The 25,152-nt window shown below is 41.4% G+C and overlaps 3 protein-coding genes across 6 annotated transcripts; 1 reads left to right on the top strand and 2 right to left on the bottom strand.

The window, feature by feature from the left end:
- Positions 1-109: 109 nt before the first annotated feature.
- On the bottom strand, positions 110-5,262 carry rab9b (RAB9B, member RAS oncogene family). Its single transcript, XM_044040104.1, has 2 exons — positions 5,182-5,262; positions 110-3,713 (listed from the first exon to the last, which is right to left on the bottom strand). The coding sequence occupies exon 2, from the start codon at positions 3,638-3,640 to the stop codon at positions 3,032-3,034; it is 609 nt and encodes a 202-aa protein (XP_043896039.1). The 5' UTR covers positions 3,641-3,713; positions 5,182-5,262; the 3' UTR covers positions 110-3,031.
- Positions 5,263-6,100: 838 nt separating this feature from the next.
- Positions 6,101-10,275, top strand: fut11 (fucosyltransferase 11 (alpha (1,3) fucosyltransferase)). The gene is made up of 6 exons (XM_044040884.1): positions 6,101-6,126; positions 6,845-7,010; positions 7,294-7,623; positions 7,724-8,104; positions 8,478-9,100; positions 9,255-10,275. The coding sequence occupies exons 1-6, from the start codon at positions 6,101-6,103 to the stop codon at positions 9,403-9,405; spliced, it is 1,677 nt and encodes a 558-aa protein (XP_043896819.1). The 3' UTR covers positions 9,406-10,275.
- Positions 10,007-24,478, bottom strand: znf185 (zinc finger protein 185 with LIM domain). 4 transcript variants are annotated; one of them, XM_044040280.1, is made up of 34 exons: positions 24,269-24,478; positions 23,392-23,443; positions 23,044-23,161; positions 22,688-22,795; positions 22,559-22,585; positions 22,129-22,188; positions 21,971-22,033; positions 21,805-21,876; positions 21,631-21,711; positions 21,423-21,479; positions 21,224-21,337; positions 20,667-21,137; positions 20,067-20,135; positions 19,674-19,742; positions 19,365-19,439; positions 19,183-19,257; positions 18,653-18,733; positions 17,884-18,009; positions 17,696-17,749; positions 17,393-17,455; positions 16,875-16,925; positions 16,723-16,767; positions 16,465-16,512; positions 15,482-15,553; positions 15,290-15,361; positions 15,146-15,208; positions 14,459-14,554; positions 14,141-14,188; positions 13,820-13,855; positions 13,180-13,251; positions 13,016-13,081; positions 12,853-12,918; positions 11,843-11,948; positions 10,007-10,689 (listed from the first exon to the last, which is right to left on the bottom strand). In XM_044040280.1, exons 2-34 carry the CDS (start codon positions 23,399-23,401, stop codon positions 10,588-10,590), a joined length of 2,736 nt encoding a protein of 911 aa, XP_043896215.1. In that variant the 5' UTR covers positions 23,402-23,443; positions 24,269-24,478; the 3' UTR covers positions 10,007-10,587. The 4 variants fall into 4 exon arrangements, with proteins under 4 accessions (XP_043896215.1, XP_043896218.1, XP_043896219.1 ...); XM_044040283.1 differs by having other exon boundaries at positions 21,971-22,030; XM_044040284.1 differs by lacking the exon at positions 16,465-16,512.
- Positions 24,479-25,152: the final 674 nt, after the last annotated feature.

Genomic DNA, 25,152 nt, shown 5'->3' with positions numbered 1-25,152 from the left:
AAATAGTTTAAAAGAGCTTCTGTTTTCAAACCTCTAAAGTAATTTCAAAAGCCACATACTTTCATGTATTTTTAAAAGGTATCGGCACAAAACAACAGCCAAGACGGTGTTTCGTTTTGGTACGTTGCATGATTTATTTGAAGCCAAGCACTGGAGGGTATTCAACACTTTGCCAGCATGTTGGCACAACCAGTCTTATCCTCTGTAGTGCAAAAAGAGGAGTACGAGAAGTTGTCGATTAGTTCAACACACAGTTGTTCACACAACCTGGATCACACTCGTGGGATGAGCACAAAATGAGACAGACGTTCACTGTCATTTTGTTCGTAATTAGAAAATTAATGCCCTTTGCAACTGACATAAGCCATTAATATGGATAGGCCAAAGAAATAAGCTTTTACATTCATAAATATTACAGCATTATTTAAAGAAAAAGAAATACTGACAATAGGTTGCAGTGAGAGAAGACATGGACAGCATGAGAGCAATATACTGCAGCGTTTTGATGCCAGCTTGTAAATACAGTATGCACTCATTCGCAAGTATTCTAGATTTCAGGTAAACACGGTGGTAGGCTACATTATCTGAACATTACAGTGAGAACAAAGTAATCTGTTTAATCTTGACTGCATTAAGTCTGACAAACTTTCAGCCCTGATTTTTTTTTTTTTTAACTTGAATTATGTAGCTCTGTTCTCTTAAAATGCCAAACTCTTTTCACAGTTAAACTACCGTTCGTAATCTGTGAGTACCACTAGCACATCTTATAACACTTTCATCAGTGAACATAAACACAGATCAATGAATTTACAGTCCTACATGAAAACAAGGAACTCGAACCATGTAATTTCTGCAAATATGTCAGTACCGGATTAGTTTGTTCATATTCACCTGCATACACATTGATATATATGATCGTTTCAAAAGCAAATAATGTGATCTCAGAATCAACACAAAAAACATCAACACAACAGACAAAAAAAAAGGTATGAGAACATGGGGCCACCATGAAAACCGAAGCAATTTTGTGCATTCAGATGACAGAAAATATAATATCGTATTTGTGCAACAGGTTTGGTTGGTGCAGAAACATAAAATGCTATTCAAGCAGCAACTGAAATACTGAAAAAAATCTATTAAAACCGTATCAAATTCAGCTCAAAGCACTGAAGATCAGTCATATTTTCTAATCCCTTAGAGATAAACAACACTGCTCTTTGACTGAAAGCCACCAAACCAAAGGGACTTATTCAAATTCTTCTTTCTGTAAAAACACTGGTATAAAAGTAAAGTACCGCTCAGAGGAATACAAGTACACATCCAAGTTTTCAGAATACTATGTCGCAAGTTTCACACAATGCTGCATGAATAGAAAGTAAAGGTGACAGTGACACATAAGTCATAGCTATCCTTGTGCTCATGCTACTTCACATTCACCTGAGACCTAAAATGACCACACTGAAAGCACAAAGTGCATGTAACTCATCGGAATAGGCAGAGCTTAACAACTGCAATGTTAAGTCCTGCTACACTATCGGTAAAACAGACATAAGACAGTAACATCAACCATGGTTCTGAAAATGAATACTTATTCTAAATATTCTCAGCATATCAGATGCACCGACTTTAACCTGCCCCTGATTACACACAGAACACTAATGTAGGTACCAAAGAAAGACTAATATCTGTTGGTAAAATGTAAATGGATGCTTGTCAGAAAAAAACTAGACAGGAGCTCATCCACAACTGCAGTGTCATTTCTGAACTTTGAGAGTCAATAAACTTAAACTAGTAAACAGAGCCATATACATAAATTATGACAAATAAATATGATCCGATGCCCGTGTTGTAGGCTTGATGCCTCTTGTGTACTGTGCAGTTATATGAATGGATATTTTAGCATTTCACAATTATCAGAATCTTTTTTTATCCAACTGATCATAAATGACGTGCTAATTTGGCTCTGACGCAGCCACCACTCTCTGTACTCACCAAAAGCAAATAAAAAAATACATTTAGTTGGCAGTCTATTAGGAACATCTAGCTGCAACTAATGCAGGCTAATACACCAGTTGCTCATTAAATCCTTGTTTCACAGAAGCTTTAATGTTAATTTATTTTATTATTAATGTTGTTTTCAGAGTTATTGATTCAATTTAATGGCCATTTTGGAGAATGTGGTGTTTGGAGATGTTGACTTGTATTGATATAAATAGTGTGGACAAAATGATAGAAATGTTTGTGTTATGTTTTCCTGCATAAACTATATCAGTCAACTCCTAACACAGAAGTGCAGTCAGTGGTAATATATCTATTGATCAAATGCATGACAGCACCACTACCGCCTGTACCCAATGCTTACAGTCAAAGCTGCAAAATTAAAACTCACAATTCACTTCCAATGGAAGGCAAACAAGAACTTCCTTTTATATGCAGAACTCATCCCGTTTCCTCGTACCTCAGGTCACACTGGTCACTGCTAGCATATTTAATATAAAGAGAAGGTCATGTTGTACTCATTCCTTCTCTAAAAATATTGTAAAATCCACTCGTGGATAGAAAGTCAAGCAGTTACAAAACCAGCTGTGTTGCTGTGCCAAAGGTAGAATGTGCTCTTCACAAGAGCTGGTCTCTGTATTAACTGAAATTGTAATTCTTCTAATTAAAACAAATGCTTTCAAAGCACTGTTTGATTAAAAACCCCTGCATAGGAAGACAAAGCTGAGGCTAGGTAAAATGTTCTTGTGCAACACTAGTGAAAGCAGAGAGGGCACAAAAGAGGAGTGTGCCTGTTGCAGTGTGCCTGTACCTTGGTTACAGCAATAATTCAACAATCTAGACACCAGCTGAATCCTTCGCACCACCTTTCTTGCGGAACCTGTATCTTATCCATATTATCTTTAGTGAATGCTGCTCAGTACCTTGTACCTACAGTATATGTACCATAAACAATATCTGAATGGCTCTAAAAACTGCCTCAGGCAAGTTTAAGCCAGAGAAATTAAGACACGGTCGATTCACATCTGACCAATCAGCAGCAAGATGCACGAGAGGATTTGCGGTTGCCATGGAGATCAATAGTACTACCCAGAAGTGCATGGTCAATCTGGTCCTCAGCAGCCAGAACCTCTCTGACGGCTGCCTCAAATGCAGCTGTGACATTAGTGTCATCCTTAGCACTGGTTTCAAAGTAAGGACAGCATCCATTCTCCTCACACCACGCCCGTGCTTCGTCCTCCCCCACCTCCCTCTGCTCCATGTCTACCTTATTGCCAAGTACCACAAAAGGAAACCGCTCCGGGTCTTTAACGTCCGAGTAATACATAAACTCCTTCTTCCAGCAGCCAAGGTTCTGGAAGCTCTGCAGGTCATTCACAGCGAAAGTGAGCAGGCAGCAGTCGGCGCCTCTGTAAAAGGGCGTGCGCAGGGACTTGAAGCGCTCCTGACCGGCTGTGTCCCAGATCTGAAGAGTGACAAGGCGCCCGTCAACCTCCAGATCCCGGTTGAGAAACTCCACACCGATGGTGTGAAAGGACTGGGAGTCAAAGCGGTCTGTGACATAACGGTTCATCAATGAGGACTTGCCCACTCCTCCGTCCCCAAGCAGAATGACCTTTAGCAGCAGGCTCTTTCCACTCATCCTACCACCTAGAAAGGCCTCCTCACTGGGAAACAGCCCTCCACACGTGGTGGCAGACCAGGGTCAACTGTACCTAGAGGGAGGGGGAAAGTACAAGAGTACAAGACAAGTGTACATCACTGAGCTAAAGTAAATGAAAGATTATGCTTCCTCAAAATAAACACATGTCTCCATGTTATTTAAGCTCTAAATCTGATCAATTATCACAGTTCATTATTATTATTTAATTATTTACAAAATTGCTTAAATTTAAAGACGTATGGTATATCTCTCAAATCTGCAAATGTGAAAACTTTTGGGAACAATATTATCATATCAATATTAAACATTCAATATATGTTCTGGGTTAAAAAAAAAGTTTTAGTACACAGGGCAGCATTTATCAAGTATCTGAGAACAAAATCAGCCTATTTTGAGACAATAATCTGCCAATACTGATGAATGAAATGGAGCAATATTGTAACAGCTTGATCTCTAAAGATGATACACTGCAGTTCATAAGGGAGAAAACTGTCATCCAAGCATAATAGGTGCTCAATGTCAAATGATGTCTTTCTGTCAACAATGAAAACCATGTGTGACAGGTTTAATGGTTGACTCATTTTGGGAACATTATAACAAGGGTGAATGACCAAGATGTCTGCCAAATGTCTCTGGCTAAAGGGTTCAAGTGGACAGGACAACTAAAGCCTTTTTGCTGAAAACATGACAGTTCAAGTAAACCAATTTATCAGTCAGCCAAATTTTACAATATTTTAATATAAGGCACCAGCAAATTATTATTGAATTAATCATCCAATCAGAACTTTCTTTTAATATTTGTAAATATTCAAGTTCTACATTATTATTTATTCAAACTGCAGTACAGACACATAATGCAAACTGGAGACGCACCATAAAAGTTTTATATATAAGTTGGCCTTCATGATCTCTAAAGTACTGCAATGACATCTACATGACACCTGACCTAACGTAACTGGTTTGGGGAATAGGCATTACAGTAACTGATAAAGGAAAACAATAATTGTACTACATACAGTATATATCATATAAAGTGTATATTATTTATTTTATTTTGGTACTATTTCTTTTTACAACGATATGGACCAATGTATATGAAATAAAGTGAATAGATTGCATTGATATGGGTCCTACGCCACAACAACAAGGGCGAGCCACTCTGGACACGAGACATGCAGACGGATAAAACTCATGAAACTGCTTCAGCAATGGTTTCTGTGATAATGCACATCACTGAGTGCTTCCTCGGGGAAGTGAACATGTGAGGAACAACTAACAGTCTGCTACTTGAAAACTTCCCTGCGACAGACATGACACTGTCATTCTGTGCAGCAGATTAGCAAGCAAGCTAGCCGGCTAGTCTGACGGCTTGTTGACATTCCAGACTGACCAAGGCTAACCGTTAGCCTCAATACATATGCGACTCTAAAGAGTTTTAAAAGCCTTGTAGGCAATAAAAGAACAATTCTGTAAACGAATGCAAGCGACGGAAAGAGCAAACTCTCTATATTTACACTCACCCTGTTCCTGGCAGTTTGGGATGAGTTGCCTGCCCCGTTGCCCTGCATCTGAGAGTGTCGTGACGTGCGCGCGTCTATCGTAGAGCTGCACGTGCACACACAGCGCCCGGCAGTGCGGGGTCCTAAAGCCCGACAAGTTCACCACCTCTGATAAATGACGTAAACAGGGTGAGTGTTGTCAAATTTAACCATTTACTCGCGGCTATGGCCTGGGACACATTCAATAACCTTTGTTATTTGGTTTCTGGGTCCCATTAAAATATAGGAATGAATAGTGTAGTAGCAAAGCATGGTAGGAGAGGTTTGTACTTCAGGGCACCCTGAGGTCTTGGGCCTGAGCCCAGTTGGCCCAGTCAGTAATCCAATGTCATTATGACTAGTCACAATTCAAGTTCAATATATCGACAACTTCATTCTGACTATCTGAGAATTAATTCAAGCTAACTAAAAAGGACAATGTAGATATTGAGGATAATTAAAGATATCTTGATCTTGAATTAAGACTAGACATAATGATGTTGTAGATATCTGAAACTGAATAACTACAATTCAGTTGTGGAATCCCCATGTGAATGTCAAAAGTTTTTTTGAATTGCAGATATCTGTAACTGTAGATTTGACAAGTAAAAATGACGTTGCAGATTTCAGTAGTGATTAACTTTTAACATGTAACAAATTACATGTTAAAACCGCTTGCTGTATAGGTCATGAAATGTCAGCTACAGCCTTTTCACAGGAGGCAATAAGACCACTTGCTCGCTCATCCTCCTCCTCTTCCTCACATATACTTCACACATTGGTATAGTGAAATAAGATTAAGATGGAGAGAGACATAACCAGACTCTTATTATCATTATTATTATTATTATTTAAAACACACTCCCCTGGTATAGACAAATAATCCAATCAATGGGGAGCAATGGTGATTGGGTACCTAAATCAGAGGTATCCCAGCACTTGACCTGTCGGGATTTGACCCAGGCAAACCTCCAGCCCATGTCTTCTCGTCCATCGCCTTCATAAATCAAGTAATTCAAACAATGTGCATGCAATGACCAATAGGTTAACCTACGCAAACTAAAACACTAGCGTTCTTTTGTGTCATAATTAATGCCATCACATAGGCTACTGTATCAGGTCTGAATACATGGTTGTTTGCACATTAGTAGTCCTGCCTCCGAGTTCATGTTTACGTCACTTGTAAAAAACAGTACTGTGTACAAACTGTAGGGGGACCCCAAGAGTAAATCCTACTTTTTATAATTTTGAATTGAATGGACAAAACGATTGACAAAAATGGACAAAATGATTTGCTGAAAACGGGGCAGCATTTCTCAATATTTTCAGAATTAGAATTTAGTTAAAATACATTAGACAAAGTAAATCTTAGGATGACATGGTAGCATTTTATTAGTGTAATTGATGTGTTAGTTGTTTGTGGCTGTATTGTAGAGTTAATATTGTTTATGTTGTATATCATTTTTTAAATTAATGTCTATCGTCATCATTCTTTCTACTCCTTCTCCCTCGTTTCGCTCCTCTTTGCATGACTGCTTTCCTCTGGGTTAAATCATCCTCCACTGTCTTTACATTATAATTGTCACTGCTCTATGATGATTTTCAACCCGTGTGTAGAGCGCTGATGTCGTGAGCGGAACTGTAGGAGGCGCTGTCAAGTCAGTGTGTCAGCTGAAGAAAAAGTAGAAGAAGAAGAAGAAGAAGAAGAAGAAGAAGAAGGAAATACAAAGCGTGGAAGAGAAAGCTGTTTGTTTTTTTCCTCTGAACCGTTAGGAGTCTCGTACCTTCATGTTTTTACAGCAGTGACAGCGGTAAGAAACGATCGAGTGTGGCGATATTTAAGCAGCATCTCTGCGCACTGTGAGTGTTTCTGTGTGCGGTGTTGGTTTAACGAGGTTGTCTGTAAGTAGAAATAACATGTGTGTACACGTAGCACTAACGCGGTAGTGCTGCCTCTGATGTGATTTACTGACATAAAAACTATGACACTGTGTCTGTCTGGATGCAAGTATAGTTTATTAAAATGAATGATTAAGTTTTGAATTGAAGAATAATGTATCCTCTGTGTTTGTTTTGTTTTTTTAACTTTTGCAGATGTCAGGTAGGGGCAGGCTGGTGCCCTGTGTGTGTCTCGGGCTGTTTGGTGTGCTGTGTTGGGTGTGGGTCTCCTTTGCCTCCTTTCCAGATGATCAGCTTTCCCTGGAGGACGTGGACCGAGGAGCCTTTCTGCCCCAGAGTGCTCTGTCTGAAATGGAGTTTGCCTCCATCAGTTCATACAGAGGACCTGGCAACACTGACCACCGCAGCAATAAGGAGCTGCCTATTATCCTCTGGTGGAGTGGGGGGCTGTTCCCACATTTTCCTGGGAACACCGAACGCATCGACTGTGCCACGTCCTCCTGCCTGGTAACAAAGAACCGCAAGGTACCAGATATATTTATCTCCCAGAGCTTTGTTCTTTGAGACTACATGCAAGATTAGTAATAATCATTTAATTGAATAATTTTGTGTTGTGATCTTAAAGGTCCAGCTGTACAAACGGACAACATCCATCATCTTTTACGGGACAGACTTCAGGGCATATGAGGCGCCCCTCCCACGTCTCCACCACCAGACATGGGCACTATTCCATGAAGAGTCACCCATGAATAACTACATCCTCTCTCATAGCCCGGGGATCAGGCTGTTCAACTACACCGCCACATTTCGCAGGGAGTCTGACTATCCTCTGACTTTGCAGTGGCTGCCCTCTCTTGAATACTTGCTGGAGCCTTCAGCTGTGTCTCTACAGGAGAAGAACCGTCTGAGGAGGGAGGGCCTGGCTCCCGTGCTATACATGCAATCCCACTGCGACGTACCATCAGACAGAGACAGATATATCGTGGAGCTCATGAAATACATTGAGGTACAGCACAGAGAGGGTCCATCAGGGTCACATTGACTACGATGCTCATCAAATAGCATTGCTGTCAAAACCACAAAGCACTCCGCATAGAGAACTGACTGCTGCTGTGCTGTCAATGTCAAAGAAAGCTTCTCTTAAACACAGTTTAAACTGATTTGTTTGCCATCTTAATTTTGAATCATACCATGCCCACTCATTTAAATCAAATGCAGTTATAGCAGCTGCAATGGAAATATCTTGTTTTCCCTAATTTTTACTCACACATAATTATAGTTGGCAATTAGAAATGACGGATTTGGCTTTTGTGAGGAAAAAAAGAATACTATTAATTTAACAGCACCCCTTTTCTCATGCTTAATTTCTGTCTCTGTAGGTGGACTCTTATGGGAAATGCTTGAACAACAAGCCTCTACCTGGACATCTGGAGGACACATCCACCGCTACCGGCGAGGAACCCAGATTCATGAATTTTGTAGCACGCTACAAGTTCCACCTGGCACTGGAGAATGGCCTGTGTCCAGATTACATGACGGAGAAGCTTTGGCGGCCTCTCCATCAGGGCTGCGTGCCTGTTTACCGAGGCTCCTCTGTGGTGACAGACTGGATGCCCAATGACCACAGTGCCGTCATCATTGATAACTTCCCCTCACCAAAAGCTCTTGCTGACTTCCTCAAACACCTCGATGAAAACGATGATAAATATGCAAAATATTTAGAGTTCAAGAACCCCAGACATGTAACGAACATGCGCTTACTGGAAGCTCTTGAGACCCGTGAGTGGGGAGTTAATGACATGAGTAAACCGAACTACTTGAATGGATTTGAATGTTACGTGTGTGATCAGGAGAATGCACGGCTGGCAACGGAACGAGCGTATAGGAAAGCGCCTAAGAAGAACAAACCTCCTCAGCCTAAAATGGCTGATAACTTGCACATGGGATGCCCCCTGCCCAGTCCTGGGTATGGAGATGTCCAAGACTTGCCTGCAAATGATGGGTGAGTGCATCCAAGGTGATTCACTGTCCCAGCTGTGAAGTCTTCTGTACTTTATTGTAGGTAACACGAGGGGAGAGACAAATCAACCTATTTTAATTGTGTGATTAAAATATGTTCAGTGATGAGCCTAATCCGTTTGCATATCTGTCCACAGATGGTTACAAACATGGCCTCAGGATTACTGGCAGAGTCTGGACCAAGCACAGGGGCTGGAGTCTCTAATAAGACATAACGAGTCGGACCCTTCACTGCTGTGGAAGCACATCCAAAACATGGCTGTGAGCAGAGCCAGAGGAAAACACTAGAGGGTGTCTGATATTACGAAGCCTCTCTGTTTAAATGAGGGAATGAAGCAGCAATTACTCATATTTTTGCACCTGAGCCAGACTCCTACACTGAGGAGCAGTTTAGTTATACTGTAACAGATTTTGACATTGTGTGCAGGTGTTTGGATTCCTTTGTCCTTTCCCCTAGTTTAGTAATAGGGGAATTATGTTTTAGAGCGCTATATGCTAATATTTTCAAGTTTTATTACTGAGGCAGAGGCACTTGCCCTGTGTTGCTAGCATTAACTGCATGCAGTGCAGCTGTTCTAGAGATGCACATTGTCCTGGGAGGCACATTTTCATTGGACTGGGGCAGAGCCAAAGACTTGTCCTTTGTACCAAGGGAGCTCTGCCTAAATGTGTGTGAAGACCATCAGGACTGCAGCCAAGGAACTACATTAGCTTGTTAACGGTTACTCTGCAGGTAGCTGATGATTATTGGCGTAAGTCACATTTATGTACAAAGCTGTTTTAAGTGACTATGCAAGGAAAATATTATGTTCACTAATGTTATGCGGCACAACTCCCAGTGGGGAAAAATCACCACTGTGTTCCTAACAGAGTTCTCAGGACAGGCGAATGAATTTCTGTGCTATATACTTTATTGCTTTAACTGTATTCTGTTACTTCTTTATGTGCAGTCATCTTTTTTAAATGACATAAATATGTAACAGCTCGAGACTCCACAGTCAGCCGTGGGTCTCCTTGCAGAGTAAGTCTGTGTATCACATGTTTTTTTTTTTTACCAGGATCATATAAATCAGTTTATTTTGTTAACAAACCATCATCTATGTGAGCACACTCTTTTGTATCGCGGAGAACGAAGAAAGTAAACATTTTTGTAACAAAGTCATTGTCTTGCACAACTTCTTCTTGCTTAATTATAGTATTGTACCCCTCGCCAGTGTAGTCCGTTCACAGTTGTATGCGGCACATCGTGTCGTACAGACTTATCCTTCATATTCAAACGGAGGCAGATACAGCTTTCACCACCATGGGAAAAGAAATAACAAACGCAAGCTTTTAAGACACGTTAAAGAAATCAGACGTTTGACACAATGTAAGCATGGGCATTAAGAAATCATATTGTTCACTATGAGAGTCTCTTTGATCACCACTTAATATGCAAATGAACACGAGGCTGCTGAAGAGCTTTGATAATCAGTCCAAAGCGTTGGAGTAGCAGCTCTCACAGTGGACTTGCCCACCATGCAGGAACATGCTGTCGATCAGGTCTCCCATATGCTTATTACACACACCACACTGCAAGATTGAGAGAATAACGTTAGCCTTTTTATGCTTGTAATTCAGTGATACAATAGCACAATCTTTAGTTCATAAGACAAAAGTGAGGACTAGCAACACCGAACACTTGCTGGTTAAATCTTATCACACGGAGCAGCAGCATACAGAACAATGGGTGAACATAATTTGTATTTGAAATTAGATCCAGTTTGTAAAATTAGTGGCATATAATGGCGAGACTCATCCACTCACACTTCATTTTTTCTACGGTGACCTTTGCAGACCAGAAAGGATGTGAACACTTTCCCAACTATCTCCGCTCCCTCACTCTCTGCTGTTTCCTCATTGTTAATTGGTTTTTGCATCAGGTTTATGTGGGCAGTCGTTGTTGTGCACAAAACGCACATCTGTTCTGGCTGCCGTAGAAACATGGCAGCTCAAGATGGCAGTGGACTCAGTAAAACGAGGCCCTTTCCTTACTCCAATATATTTAACAAACTGTTTTTGTTTTACAGCAATAACACACTCACACAAACATACCTATGGGGAGTATATTCCATTTCTTACAATAAATCATCCTAAATGCTATTCACATGAAGTGATTCATTTGGAAAACACACAACGGACTCATTACAGTCAAATATTAAGCCGCAGAATTTAGCTCAACATAAAGATGAGGCAAACACCAAGTAACGCAACGTCCAAATCTGAACAGTAAACCCATCAAATCTGATTTGTTTTGCAAAGAAACAAACAAGATGTGGTTTTGCAGGGGATTACGTGACACCCCTGTCAACAAGAGGCTCCCATGCAAACCACTGGAGAGAGATAGTCACTGCTCCTGGGCCAAGAAATAGTCTGACACTAACAAGATATGAAGTTATGACGCTTCAGAACAGTTTGGAAGACAGATGTTTGAGCTACAGCTTGAGCTTCCCTTTTTACAGTCTCTATTCTCGTCCAACCTGTACATCACTTATTTATATCTGGTGTTCATTCTGGCGTAGACATGAGTTATATCAATCTGTTCAAGTAGCTTTCAGCAAATTAAAAATTGTGATCATTCTGTTTAAGGTCAAAAAGAAGCTCTTTCTCTCCAGGGACGTGACCATATTCTGTATTTCAGAGGCCAGTGAGTACCTCATTTAATCTGTGCAGATAGATGAATTACCTTGAAGCAGGAAGGGTGGCAGTTGATATTGAGGTGCTCAATGGTGATCTTGGCATCATTGCCCACCTGCTCTCCACAGTAGTTACAGGTGGAGGACAGTGAACCACTGGGAAAGAGAGAGTGATTGTGACACGTAAGTTTGGCGGCTCATTCATAAACAGCTCTCGGGTTACAGCGGCTCTGTCTTCTTGAATAATCTGTGACCTCCTCTGTCCTGTGTGAGGGAACTTAAGAAGTGTAAATAATCATTTCATCTCCCTGCGCAGCCTCCTAATGAGTAGGCTTGGTAGAATTGTTGCTCCACTGCTTACACATATCTAGTTTCATCAAAACAGAAAATAACAAGGCAGAGGGGCCGTCAGCTTAAAGCTGGTTCAAAACAGGTTTAGGAAACGATGTTGTAAGCCAGTAATTAAATGGAGGAGCAGCTGTGGGAGTCATTTACAGACCTTGATATCAAACAATCTGACCCACTGTGGAAAGGAGAGGGAGAAAGTTAGGTGTTCATACATTTGAAATATGAAATAGCTAAAGATAAAGCTGAAATGGAAGTGAAAATTAAGTTTGTGTAGGAATTTTAAGTTCAAGTAAAAATGCTGAGAGTTTTGTCCCCTTAAGTGTAAGTGATAATTTGAGCTGGAAGTAGACATCCTGAAAAATTCAGTGAATGTGTAAAAAAAAACAAAAAGGTGTAAGACCTTCTGTCTTACACCTTTTTTTTTTTGTTAGTCAATTTCAGCAGCCATTTTGACACGTTTTAGCAGGAAGAGCACAGGTGTTACTGATCACATTTGAGATGGCTCTCCTCACTTCATGTAAATTAGGAACCAGCGCGCTTACTGTAACTGAGGAAGCGAAATGGAACTCAGCCATCATTATTTTCTTTATTCACTGTAATTTTCCTACAAAGACCGGTCAAAATGGCCCGTTAAGAATGGAACGTTTGATTTGATCAAAGCTTAAAGAACTCTGTCGGTGTTTACTGCAGGTGAAGAGAACTTTGTTGTTACCTGGAATAAGTGGAGGGGCTTCTGTAAGAGTAATTGACGGAGCTTGATGTTAAATAATCTGACCCACTGTGGAAACAAGAGGAATAAATGAATCACTATTAGAGTAGTGTTTTTTTAAAATGAGTGCTGATATTTGACTGTGTAGTTAACACAGTGGTCTTACCTATCACTGATGTTATGCATGGCCAGCTCTGATGTGTTGACATACTCCTTCACATATACGATCGCCCTTGAACAAAGACAGGTGAAGAAAATAGTGCATTAATGGTTGGAAAAGACATTCAACTGTGCTTGAAAAAAAAAAGGTTTAGTAAAAAATGGACTCACTTTTTGGCATCAGGTTCTGGCGTTTGGACACGGGGGGCTTCCTCCACCACGGTACGGGAATATGTCTCATAACTGGAGAGGAGAGGGAAAGAGAGGAGGAGAGTGGCAGCATTTAGTCTCATGTTCCACACACTGGTGACTGCCGTGTGATTGGTTATACAGAGGGACTCTACATTTATCAGCAGATAAACTCAGGAGATAATCATTTTCAGCCATTGCTTGTTAATGTGGTGCTGTTTAACAGGCTGTGATTTGACAAAAGGACATCTGTAATACACATCATTAATTTGACATCTGGAGACTGATAATTGGAGACAAGGAAATGAGGGCAAATTGAAAGACAATGGGCGAGCACATTTTGCTGAGTCAGGAGACTGCCTCATTATCAGGCACCAGGTAACTCCAGATCCACAGTTTAGCCTTAAACAGTTTACTGGTTTTAATGTTGCGGCTGATCGGTGTCATTTCCACACTGTGTATTTGAAATTTCCCATCATGAAAGACAAAAAGCTCCAGTGGAAAAAGTTTTTTTTTTTTTACAAAATGAAAAATTCAACAGAGCAAGTAGTAGAAAATAATACTCCAGAGAAAATATTCTTGCAATACGCTGTGTCTGACACTAACAAAATCATAAACTTACCGATCCATAGCAGGCTCAGGCTCACTGTGTATCTCCCTGGAAAATAAAGAAAGCTGTATTAGAATTTTACTGTAGGCTATTTTAGTCAATAAGCTGGACGCTATCCACTGAAGTGTATAAAGCTGATCTTTCTAACTCACAGCTCCAGAGGGATCAGGGTTTATTGACCAGGTGTGGTCTGTTTTCTTTGTACTGCAGTGTCGCCTCATCCTGATCCCTCCTCCAACACATTGTAATTGTCAACATCACCTAGGTGCCACTCATGCTCTCCACTCCCTCTAATCTCAAACCTGTCCCATCTGAAGAAGGGCTTTTTCTCACCTGATAGTGGTGACGGTGGTGACTGTGTGCATGTGTGTTTCCTCGCGGCTGCAAAACAGAGGACATTCCCGCTTTATAATAAATGTCTGGCAGCACTGGTGAAAAAGCGTGACTGTATTAAAGGTTAAAAAAAACAAAAAGTTGAGGAGGAGATGAATATTCTTGGAGTGAGGAACCACGAGGAACTTGTGTTTGGCTCACTTTCAATTAAATGGCTGACAGAGGTGTCAGCTATAATAAGGTGCTATAATCACGTCCTGTTAAAAAAATAAAAGTGCTATACGATGCATTTAATGAGCTCAGCATCTGCAGCGATACCTTTCCTCTTCTTCCTCCTCCTCTCCTGTATCAGTGGCGATGGTATAGACAGTGGGTGACGTCCATCTGTCCCACGGTGAATCATTCTCAGTGGACCTTTGGGGGGAAAAAAGAGACAATGCATTGCACAACAGGAAAGAAAGAAAATAAAGAAACAAAGAAAGATAGAAGACGCCTTAAGGGGTTTTCCCTCTCTTTCTGTGTGTGTGTGAGTGTGTGTGTTGTTGTACATGTTCTATCCCCGTGGGGACCAAAAAAAGGGTTAAGATCCGGTTTTAGGGTTAGAGTTAGAATCATGTTTAGGTAAGGGTTAGGCATTTAGTTGTGATGCTTAAGGTTAAGGTAAGGGGGCTAGGGAGGGCGTTGCGTCTATAAGGTTTCCTCATGGAGATACAGCATTTATATCTTTGTGAGGGCAAAAAAATGGAAAAACATGACATTTTGAGGACATTTTGTCTGGGTCCTGCAATTTTAAAGTTCTGTATTCAGGGTTAAGACCTGTTTTTTGGGTTAGAGTAAGGGCATTATGCACATCTTCACTAACATATAAAAACAAGTCTGTGTGTGCACAATGTCTTATGGCTCAATGGCTGAATGCTGCAAAAGCCTAGTTACATCACTGTAGTGAAAGGGAATGAGGTTACGTGATCTGATGCACCCAAGGCTTTCAACAAAAAGATGACTTACTTCCTTTCAAACATGACCACCGTCTGTTGAGCTTCAGCTTGGTCTTCTGGTTCAGGCTTTTGGCTGAGAGGGGACATACAGTGAAAGGCTTTTAACAAGTAACGGCCGCATCGCGTGTAAGTGTAAATCAGAGTGTGTCATCACCTCTCTTCTGTGTTAGTCTGCTGAGGTGAGCCGGTCTCCCATGTGTGCGCCCACGACCGGTGAGTGCTGAGACTGGAGAGCCAAAGTGGAGGGCGGAGTTGTGACGGATAAAGCACGTCAGAGGTTGGTAATGCACACTTTGTGAGAAATTGATTTCTGCAGGTCCACACACTCATAACGCACGGTTAATACCTTGTGTTGCTGAGGGGCATAACGTCATCTGCGAGGGATTTCCTGGCGTCACCACTCACACTGTCAAACACGCTGTCAAAAGAACGGAAAACATTTTCACTTTGGTGCTGAAATGAGTAGTCAATAACAATTTCCCTTAACAGCATTTATGTAATTTAAAGTAATTAGAGTTTAAATATCTTTCACTCTGTTGGTCAAACAAAACTATGTGAAAGCTTTTGTTCCTACTTTCCAATATTTTACGGTCAAACTCAAATGACCTGGGGGCCAAAGAGTGTCTAGTCTGGTCAAGAGGGGGCGATGTAGAGAGGAAAAAAAAACCTATTCAGGGGCTTAAAGTAACAACAAAATAGATAACAATCATGATATTTCACAGAATTTCAAAGTAAGAGCGTTTCTTTTGGTACGGAATGAGGTGTACTTCACAATAAAAAACACATTTATGATGCAAAATAAATCTTAATTAATGAATAAATCCAATCAAAGAAGTAAAACATTTAATAACACTATAATTATAAACAACTGTGCTATTGTTATCATAAAAAATATCTCTAGTGAATATATTTAGTATGATACTCTGTCATTATCATGTGTGGGCTGTAACACGATATTAAGTGGCGGCCCGCATGTAATCCATATGCGGGCCGCATGTGGCCCACGAGCCGCCAGTTTGACATGTCTGGTCTACATGATTCATGTGGTCATGTGCTGTAACTAACAACTACATACACCTATTATTTATTCATTTGAAAGTAATCTTGTCACTTAAATGATTCATTGTTTGATGTGTTGTGTGTCAGAAAACAGCCACATGTCATTCCACAAAAATTCAATCCACTTTCTTTCTCACTGACTAAATGTTAGCTCCAACCAAACAGAAACTAAACAAACGAATCAATAGAGAACACAATCGTTAGGGCCTGTCTTCTTCTGTGCATTGTTTGGCTTAATTTCAGATGAAGTGACAGAAAATGACCACGTACTTTGTTTCTGGACTTGGATCATTGTTCTCCATTAAAATGATTGGTGCGCTGCAGATAATAATAAGAAGAAATAATAAATCAACACAAACACATCAACACGATGCGCTCTGGCCACGGCGTCAATTGCTTGGCTGCTGATTACGAATAAATGATTTGAATAATTTCACAAAGGGGAGCAGGTTTCAATGGTGGCGGTATCATGTTAGCAACGGCACTCGCAGTACAGCAATAGAGTCATTTGCATTATCATTCATGTACCTGTTGATGGGAATATCTGCGAGGGGCTGGAGCAGGTCAGGGGAGCTGCAAAAGAGAGAAGTGGCTCATAATCAGAAACTGCTGCATTATGCATGCAGAGATGATATCTGGCTGGCTGGAAAACAGTCACAGCGCCAAACCAATATGATTACCTGTTAGGGGATGTGGTCCCTATCGGATATGGATCAAACGGATCAGCCGAGCTGAAAAACAATTTCACACTGATTTCACTCTCAATTGTCAGCATGGCCAATCTTGTGTTGGAGGAATTCTGATCACATTGACTCATAATGGAAAGATTTAATGCAGTTTGAATGGTAAACAGAAACACAGAGGAAGACGGGGCAAGACTCAATCAAAATCAGAATCTGGCAGAATCTGTCTCTGACAAATGGGAAGTCTATTGTGCAGCTGAACGGCAACTCAGCGGGGGGGGGTTTCACCCAAAATGAACCCGATATCAGTGACACTGGACAAATCATTATTAGTAACCGTCTACTTCAGTCATTTAAACATGTTTTTCAGATAATCAATTTCATTTTAAAAGGACCATACTGTGCCATGCGATTGGATGATTTCTCCTCCACCTTCTGTCAATAGGGTACAATATTTTAAACACATTTACATATATATTACACACAGCCTCACCGCATGGCAGTAAACAAACTACCTTGACTCAGTGAACGTTGTCGTTGCCACGCGCGAGCTCCAGGGATCTGCGTTGTGCTCCTCACTGCACGCGGGGTATGAAGGGAGAGGGAAGGGCGGGCGATACAGATGAATGGCACCATGTGAATAAAAAGGAGGGCAAGTAAAGGTTAGCGTGGCTCTCCTCATGCACTATTTACAGTGCCAGTCCATTAGAAAAGGCTTGGAATCCACTGCACTATGAAACAAGCATGAAAACCACCTGAATATAGCACAGGTCAGTGTGTGTGTGTGTGTGTGTGTGTGTGTGTGTGTGTGCTCATACCTTTTGTCAGTAATAATCACAGTTGTGGTGGTTATAGTGACTGTTTCAGTGGTGCTGGTAGAAAGAGAGTTACGAGTTAGTGTGCAGTGAGTCGTTAAAGGGCCTGTTTGTGTAAAAGGCCTTTCTAAGCAGGAGCAGCTCTGAACAGACAGGTAATTGTTTAAGAGCAGCCTGTCATCTCCTTCTACCTTTCTGTCTCTTTGGCTGTCTCCTCAGACTGCTGCTTCGCCTCCTCCTCCTCCTCCTCTTCTTCTTCCTCTTCCTCCTCCTCCTCCTCCTCCTCCTCCTCCTCCTCTTCTGGCTGTGTGCTGTGGCTGGACAAGGGGAAAAACAAAGCCAGAATATTAATCAGTGCAAAAATTCTCTTCCATTTTCAGTCCAAATGAGACGTGGCTTCGTGGTACAAGCTGTTTCGTGCACACGGTGCGTAAGAAAATACTGACATACTGAAATATTGCGACATTTCATGGCCATGCTGTGTTGATTCTCCGAATATCAATATATCGGAAATTTCTGGAGATGAACAGTGGTTTTGCGTCGTGTTTAAGCCTCCAACCACCAGGTGGCAGCAGGCTTTTGGCCGTTTGTCTAATGTTTGGGCATTAAATTATTTTACGAAAGGGTTTCTCAATATGTCTCCTTGCTTGTAATAATATATATCCTATCATATATATAGTATATATATATTATATATATACTATATATAAATTATTGCCAATACATAACCCTTGTCACATCAATAATCTGTGACTTTGATTCCAAGTAACACAGATCATCAGGGGTTAAAATATGATTAAAAAAACAAAAGCTCTCATTCATGGATCACACTTGGGGCCAGTGGGATTTATTTAAACTCCCACACCACAGGGAGCTGAGATTATTGCCCATACTACATAATAATCTCTATATGTAGGGATTGTGGTACAGAAGGAAGAAGTGCTGGGGTTTTTTTTTCACCTTTGTGCTTCTGTGTTGATTGGAATCACGTCAGTAGAGAGGAGATCCAGGACACCACTGGTCTTGGCTGGTTCCGCCTCACTAAAGAAATCAAACACACACAGAAGACAAATGAGGACAAAGTTTGTGGAACCAGTTCAATTCAAACTCTGTATCCAAGTCTGGGAAGTAAAGTTGACTCCCCAGCTCGCTACTGACAATGGAACTATTGAGCTCTGATGAATGGATAATTCACTCAACACTTAACATTTCAATGCTGTGGAGATACTTTTGTGATGAGGGGAGTCATATTATGGCAATTCCATCATAATTCTCAGACGGTAGCCTCTAATACATCTCATTACCAAGCTATTAGTTTGGAAATAACATGGTATTACTCTAATATTATATCCTTATAATCACACTATTGCTATTGTTTTTACCAAGCTGCATGAGAAATTAAATGGTATCGCCACTAATTCTTTACATGTTTTGTAAAGTGTTAATAAGAGTAAGTAAGAGATGATTCTTTGCAAAAGCTCATCCTATACCTGTCTAGTCCACCAAGCAGATCCTGACTCCAGCGTCCAGGGCTTTGAGGAACCGGCTGTGCTGACTCTTCTGGACTACAGAGAGAGGGAAATGTATACAAGTCCAACAGTGCCACCTTGTGGGTTGTGTTTCGTGGATGACTTAATTGCACATTCAGTAAAAAAACATATATTTAACAAACCCATCATTGAGAGCCAGGAGATCGTCTGTTAGTACTTCACGGCTGCTGAGTGCGAGAACTGGCTCCTTTTTATCACTGCAGGCAGAAAGAAAGAGGGAGAAAAAAGAATCAAGGCTCCTGCTTTGGCACTTACAGATACACATCTCTTTTTTTAAGCAGCATTTTAATGAAGGAGAACATCCTCCCACCCTTTGAGAACACCCTCTTCTTGAAGGTGATTTTGTGATTCCTCTGAAGTGAAACACAGTGGTGGCTTGTCTGTTTTCCTGCTAGCTCTGCTATGCCAGGAATGAGGAAGATGTTTCATACCTGATCTCTGTTGTGCGAGTGTCCACCAAGCTTCCTTCCTCCTGCACCAGCTCTGGCTCATCCTTGTGACTGGAGAGGAATAAAATCTGATTATCACACGGTGTGTTTCCTCAGCACAGACATTCCTAGAGACTGGGTTGCTGGATTTTTTTTTCTTCCAGCCTTTAATTTGAAGTATTAAATATTATGCAGAGAAATGAAGATGTAACTCAATTATCAAACATGAATTTCTCGGAAATGTCTGGTTTACCTATTCACAATAACATTGGGTGTTACAGAAATGGCAGTAAAAGAGCTCTTTTCATTCTTTATACTGTGATTTGGGTTACAACTATATATATGTATATATATATATAAAAGACACTGCCATGGTAATCTCCTTTTTTCTAGTACCTTGTTGAACTTGTTGAGTCGAATGAAATGAGAGAGTCATAAAAGGCAGTGAGAGTCTCAACTTTGGCGCTGTGAAAATAAATGGAGAACAAACACATGGTTTTTAAGAGCAGCTTTCAGTCTCACTCACACACACACACACACGAAAAGAATGTGAGCAAACATACCTTTGGTATAAGCAAAGAAAACAGTCAGCACAGGTAAGCTGATTTAGAATTGCGGCGTTCAAATACTATAAGAAGAAGTATTTGTGCAAACATAATGTTGTTTGAGGCGCACTGTCACAGCTAATAGATACAGTTAGATATCATACGTTAACATCAAGGAAATCTTTATGATACTCTCAAAGGTGTTTCGCTTTCGGAAAATATTAATACATCATCAGTTAAATGTACAGAACAAAAGTTTGTATTATTATATCATTTGTTCAAGATGCTTGGTAGTGCTCTCTCTCTCTCCATATATACAGTATACATATATATGTGTATGTATATATATATGTATATATGTATATATATATATATATACATATATACATAAATATATAAATATGTAGATGCAACATATGGCAACACTGATTGTTGTTGGTAAGAATCATACCTCGCATCCGGTTCCTGTTGTGTTTCTGGTTCTGCTTCTGGTTGAGGTTCGGGGTCTGGTTCAGGGTTTTGATCGGGTTCGGAATTATATTCTGTCATGACTGAGACAGCTGTTACAGTAGAAAACGATGAGTCAGAGGATTCTGGGACAGAAGGAGGTGGCGCGGTCCACTCCTCGGTCGGTGACGTTGGGGTGAGTTCAACCAGCTTGGCGTCGTATTGCACAGAAACATCTGGAGCCTCTCTTTCGGGCTTTGTACTGACAGCTTGAACAAACACGGGGACGAGTTCGGGGAGAGGCGTGGCCACCTTGGTGCACCCTGGTGTCATGTCTTCAAATGGGTCTTTTGGTGTCATGGGCACAGGAGCAGGGTCTACTTCTGTCACAGCCTCTGGCGCAGCCTCCTGCACCTTTGGAGCCACTGGTTCATTGACGGTGACATCAACAGAGGATTTCACACTAGTGTCCGCTCTGGAATCAACAAGGATAACGAATGAACACGGAGGAATAGAAATGTCTTGTTCACACTGAGAATGGAAACATGGCAGATGACCTACATTTTCCTTGGTCTGGGTTTCGGCGCAGAGGAAACGGATGTGACAGGGGCCGGGGGCGGCGAGCTGACGGGCGATGGGGTTGGGGTGCTCTCGTCGTCTTCAAAAATCTCCACCCTGTTGCATGAAGAGGAGACCAAACATGTAATCACACATGCACTTTTCTTTATGGATTTAGCGTCTTATCAGAGGGAGTATTTACCTTTTAGCCACAAATGATGGACTGCTGTTGACCACTGAGGTTTCGGGTTCTTTAGACCTAAGGTTCGTCACCACACAGCTTTCATGAGTTCCCATACAGTCATATGTGAGTGAACTATTTAACTCACTTCTTTTATGTGTTAAACATTACATTCCACAGACAGGTTGAGCATTAAGATTAGTATAAGGAAACATAAAGACATACTTACTCGAATTTCTTAGCGGCAGAAAGCACATAAGACCGTTGCCTGCCTGCAGTTTTTTGCAGAACACTGCTGGCCGCCTCCGTCCTTTGAAATACATCATTATGATGTTAATGTAATGTCTTGGGCTGTGCGACTAACAGATTGGATAGTGTTGTTTGGGCGAGGCGAGGCTTTTACCGTTTCTCCAGCTGCTCAGTGCTGAGCTGATCGTCCTGGTTCTCTGAAGTAGGCCTCACAGTGTGGGGAGCGCTGAGGAGCAGAGGCACAAACATACACCTATGAATGCAACTTTCTCACTCAGATGCCTGCACTTCACTGGCAAATCTGGTTTGTGCACACTCACATCTTCTTGTAGCTCTCTGAAGGTTTTTTGTTGAATTGTGTTGCCGTGCTGCTGCTGCTGCTGCAAAACGACAGTAGAAGAAAGAAAAACTGAGGTCAGTCAGAGTGCATCACCGTCACACTATTAGTTGTGCTCATTAAAGTAAAACAAGCTCTTACCTTAAACCATTAGATGTTGAGGATGATGCAGACTGGTCGTCTAGTTTGGTGAAAACGCCTCTGAAGAAATAAGTGAGCGTTAGATTCATACTTTTTACACAGGGTGAGGACGGATTTGGATGACATTTGTCTAGTGATCGATGATTTTTCCAAAAGTCACTGAATCAGTAGCATTATATCATGAGATGTTTTACCTCCAGTGGAGGAATGAGAATCTACACAATCTGTGATTTAAATTGTTTTTTGGGGGGTTTTTTTTAGAGCTCAGATTCAGATTCTAGCTTGTGCTTATAATTCAGGTTGCACATTTCAAATCAGATGAGTAAACGATTGGGCCATGAAACAACTTCTGAATGTTGTTCCTGTAAATCCTGTAAACCACTTGGCACCAGACCGACATGGCCATGAATTTATGAAAACCAGGTCTTACCTGATCAGGTATCCTGACGTTGGCGCTCTAGGATCAAAACAGACACTTGTTATCAGCACGATCGTGTTTTTTTCAGAGGTTTCAAAGGGTGCTGCAGATAAGACAGTGACAGCAGAAACTGGTGTTTACCTTTCAGTGTCAGGCTTGGTGGGTGGCGGAGTGGACTTTGTTGGTGAGGGTGCTGGACTGGTCTCAATAGGGGCTCCATTCACACGGCTAGCCCTCACCTCTGCTATCCTGCATTAAGGCGCAGAAACAATGGATTTGGTTTTGTCTACTCACTCAGTAATGGATTCCACAGAGAGATAACACACACTGACATAGTGTCCTTACATCTCAGACTAGTTGAACCTTTTGTAAATACTGCCTGTGTGTGTTATTTGTGATTGAGATGTTGTTTATAACTTCTGAGAATTCTTCTGCATTCGAATTACCGCCCGGGGGACTAGTGAAGTTTTCGGAATTGAATGGAACATGTGGTTTACCAGGGTTTGTCCCCGTCACTTTCCTCCTGAGCTTCACTGCGGCTCTGCATCCAGCTGAAATCTCCCTTCAGCTTGGTCCGCACCTTGGTGGTGCGCAGTACAGCAGCTCTGTCCCCCTCTGAGACACAGACACATGCATGTCACACAGTCACAATGCCGCCTGAGGCATCATTACACACACGCAGCAACAACACTGTCTGCTCGACACAACACATAATCAAACACCCAGAGTTGCGTTAAATGAGAGAAATGTACATTCAACAGACAATCACAGAGACACACCCTGTAAAGCCCTCTGCTATTACTGAAGAAATCACACATTCTTGTCAGGTCAGTCAGCCTGCTCACCTTTTGACATGTTTGTTCTCGACGTTTCTCTTCTTTGATTGTTTTAGCCCACCTTAAAAAGAGAAACGGAAATCGTGAATCATAGGACAGTCGGTTTGAAAAAGCGTCTTGTCACAGTTTGTTCCCTCCCAATAAGGAACACATGCTCTGTATAGCATTCCTCCGTCTCATCCTTCAGACATGTAGATCATCCTGTCCTACCACTTTCCACAAAAGGAAAGAAAGACAATTCAGCTATTTCCTAAATCCAAACGGAAAAGCACACACACACTCGTTCATCTTTGGGCGCGGAAAAAAAGTAGTCACAGATTTCACAAAGATCCAAATGAGTTGACCTCTAAAGGAACCGCTCAGAGGCAAACACACTTAAAAGAGGAGTTTGAGAAAAAAATATTGATGAAACCCAGCGTTTGCTTATCTGAAAGTCGACACACACACTCACATACACACACATACACACAAGTTATGCAAAATTACAGAGTACTGCCAAATTCAAAATGCAAATATCTCCCGAGGCTGTAAATTCACTTCTTCTAATGCTTGCTGCCACGATACCGCTCGAGGATTTTGTCCTGGATATTACTGACAGAACAAATTTACAGAGGGCTCACGAAGCACATTTATCCTGGGTTTAACACATCAGTGAACACATGATAAATGATTAATGGAGCGGCAGCGTTTTAGGCAAGCAAAAAGCAGGACGGACGACTCTACTGTCAAAACCATAATGACAGGGGAAACACCCAAATAAATAGTGATCACACACATTCCACGCGTGTGTCTTCTTACTGTTGCTGATTTATGAAGCTCTAAACACAGATTATAGCCAGGGCTCAGCTGCTGCATCACACTGTAACTAACGCAAACATCTGCCTACCTGCTTTCACTTAATACCCAGCAGAGCAAAGTCCATGTAGTTCAGTCGAGAACGAGTTTGTCCCACTGAGTGAGGCTGGTGTGAGTGAAGGGGGGAGTCTCTCTCTCTCTCTCTCTCTCTCTCTCTGTGTCTGACAGGTGTCTCCGTCTCTGAGCCAGTGAGTACAGGCATAAGCTCCACCAAGCCCAACCAGTCAAGGAAGTTAGATGTGGGGTGGAGCAGTGTGTGTTTGTCTATTCATGTGCATGTGCCCATGTGTGTGTGCGCATGCACACGTCAGAGGTTGCTAAGAAGTCATTTTGTGTTTACTACACCTGTGGTTTGTTCACAGGAGTAAGCAGGCATGTGTACCTGTCGCACAGGTGGCCGACAATCGACCGAGAGTGTAGTGTAGTGCAGGGTTAAGGGAACAGAGCAGCGACAAGGCGCACAACACATGGCTCACAATAAATGAAGCAACTGGCAGCAGCATCTCCTGTGGGAACTCTGCTCTCACGCTCACTGGGCAGGAAAACCCAGGAAGCACACGCACACACACACACACATCATTAAAATTAGATCAAGAACAACACAAACCACTTACGAGCTGAGATAAACAGAAACACAGGTCCACACACCAAGGAAAATACAAACACAACTCAATCTAGGTTGGGGTTTTATTTTAAATAAGACGTTTAATAAGATGTTTCAGTACACTGTCAATAATATTAAACTGAAACCACTCACTCTCATAAATGTGGTTCAGATTTAAGGATGATTCATCTTCACAAATGTGGAGCTTGGCGTAGGTGAATTTACTTGTCACCTTCTAATAAGCCTAAAATAAACAACATCAATCTAAGTTGAGTGAGTTGTTTGCACAAGTGAAATTCAGGAAAAGTCAG

This window comes from Solea senegalensis, linkage group LG12 (assembly GCF_019176455.1).
Source record: "Solea senegalensis isolate Sse05_10M linkage group LG12, IFAPA_SoseM_1, whole genome shotgun sequence".
NCBI classification, from domain to species: domain Eukaryota; kingdom Metazoa; phylum Chordata; class Actinopteri; order Pleuronectiformes; family Soleidae; genus Solea; species Solea senegalensis.
This window is presented reverse-complemented; position numbering and strand designations above follow the sequence as displayed.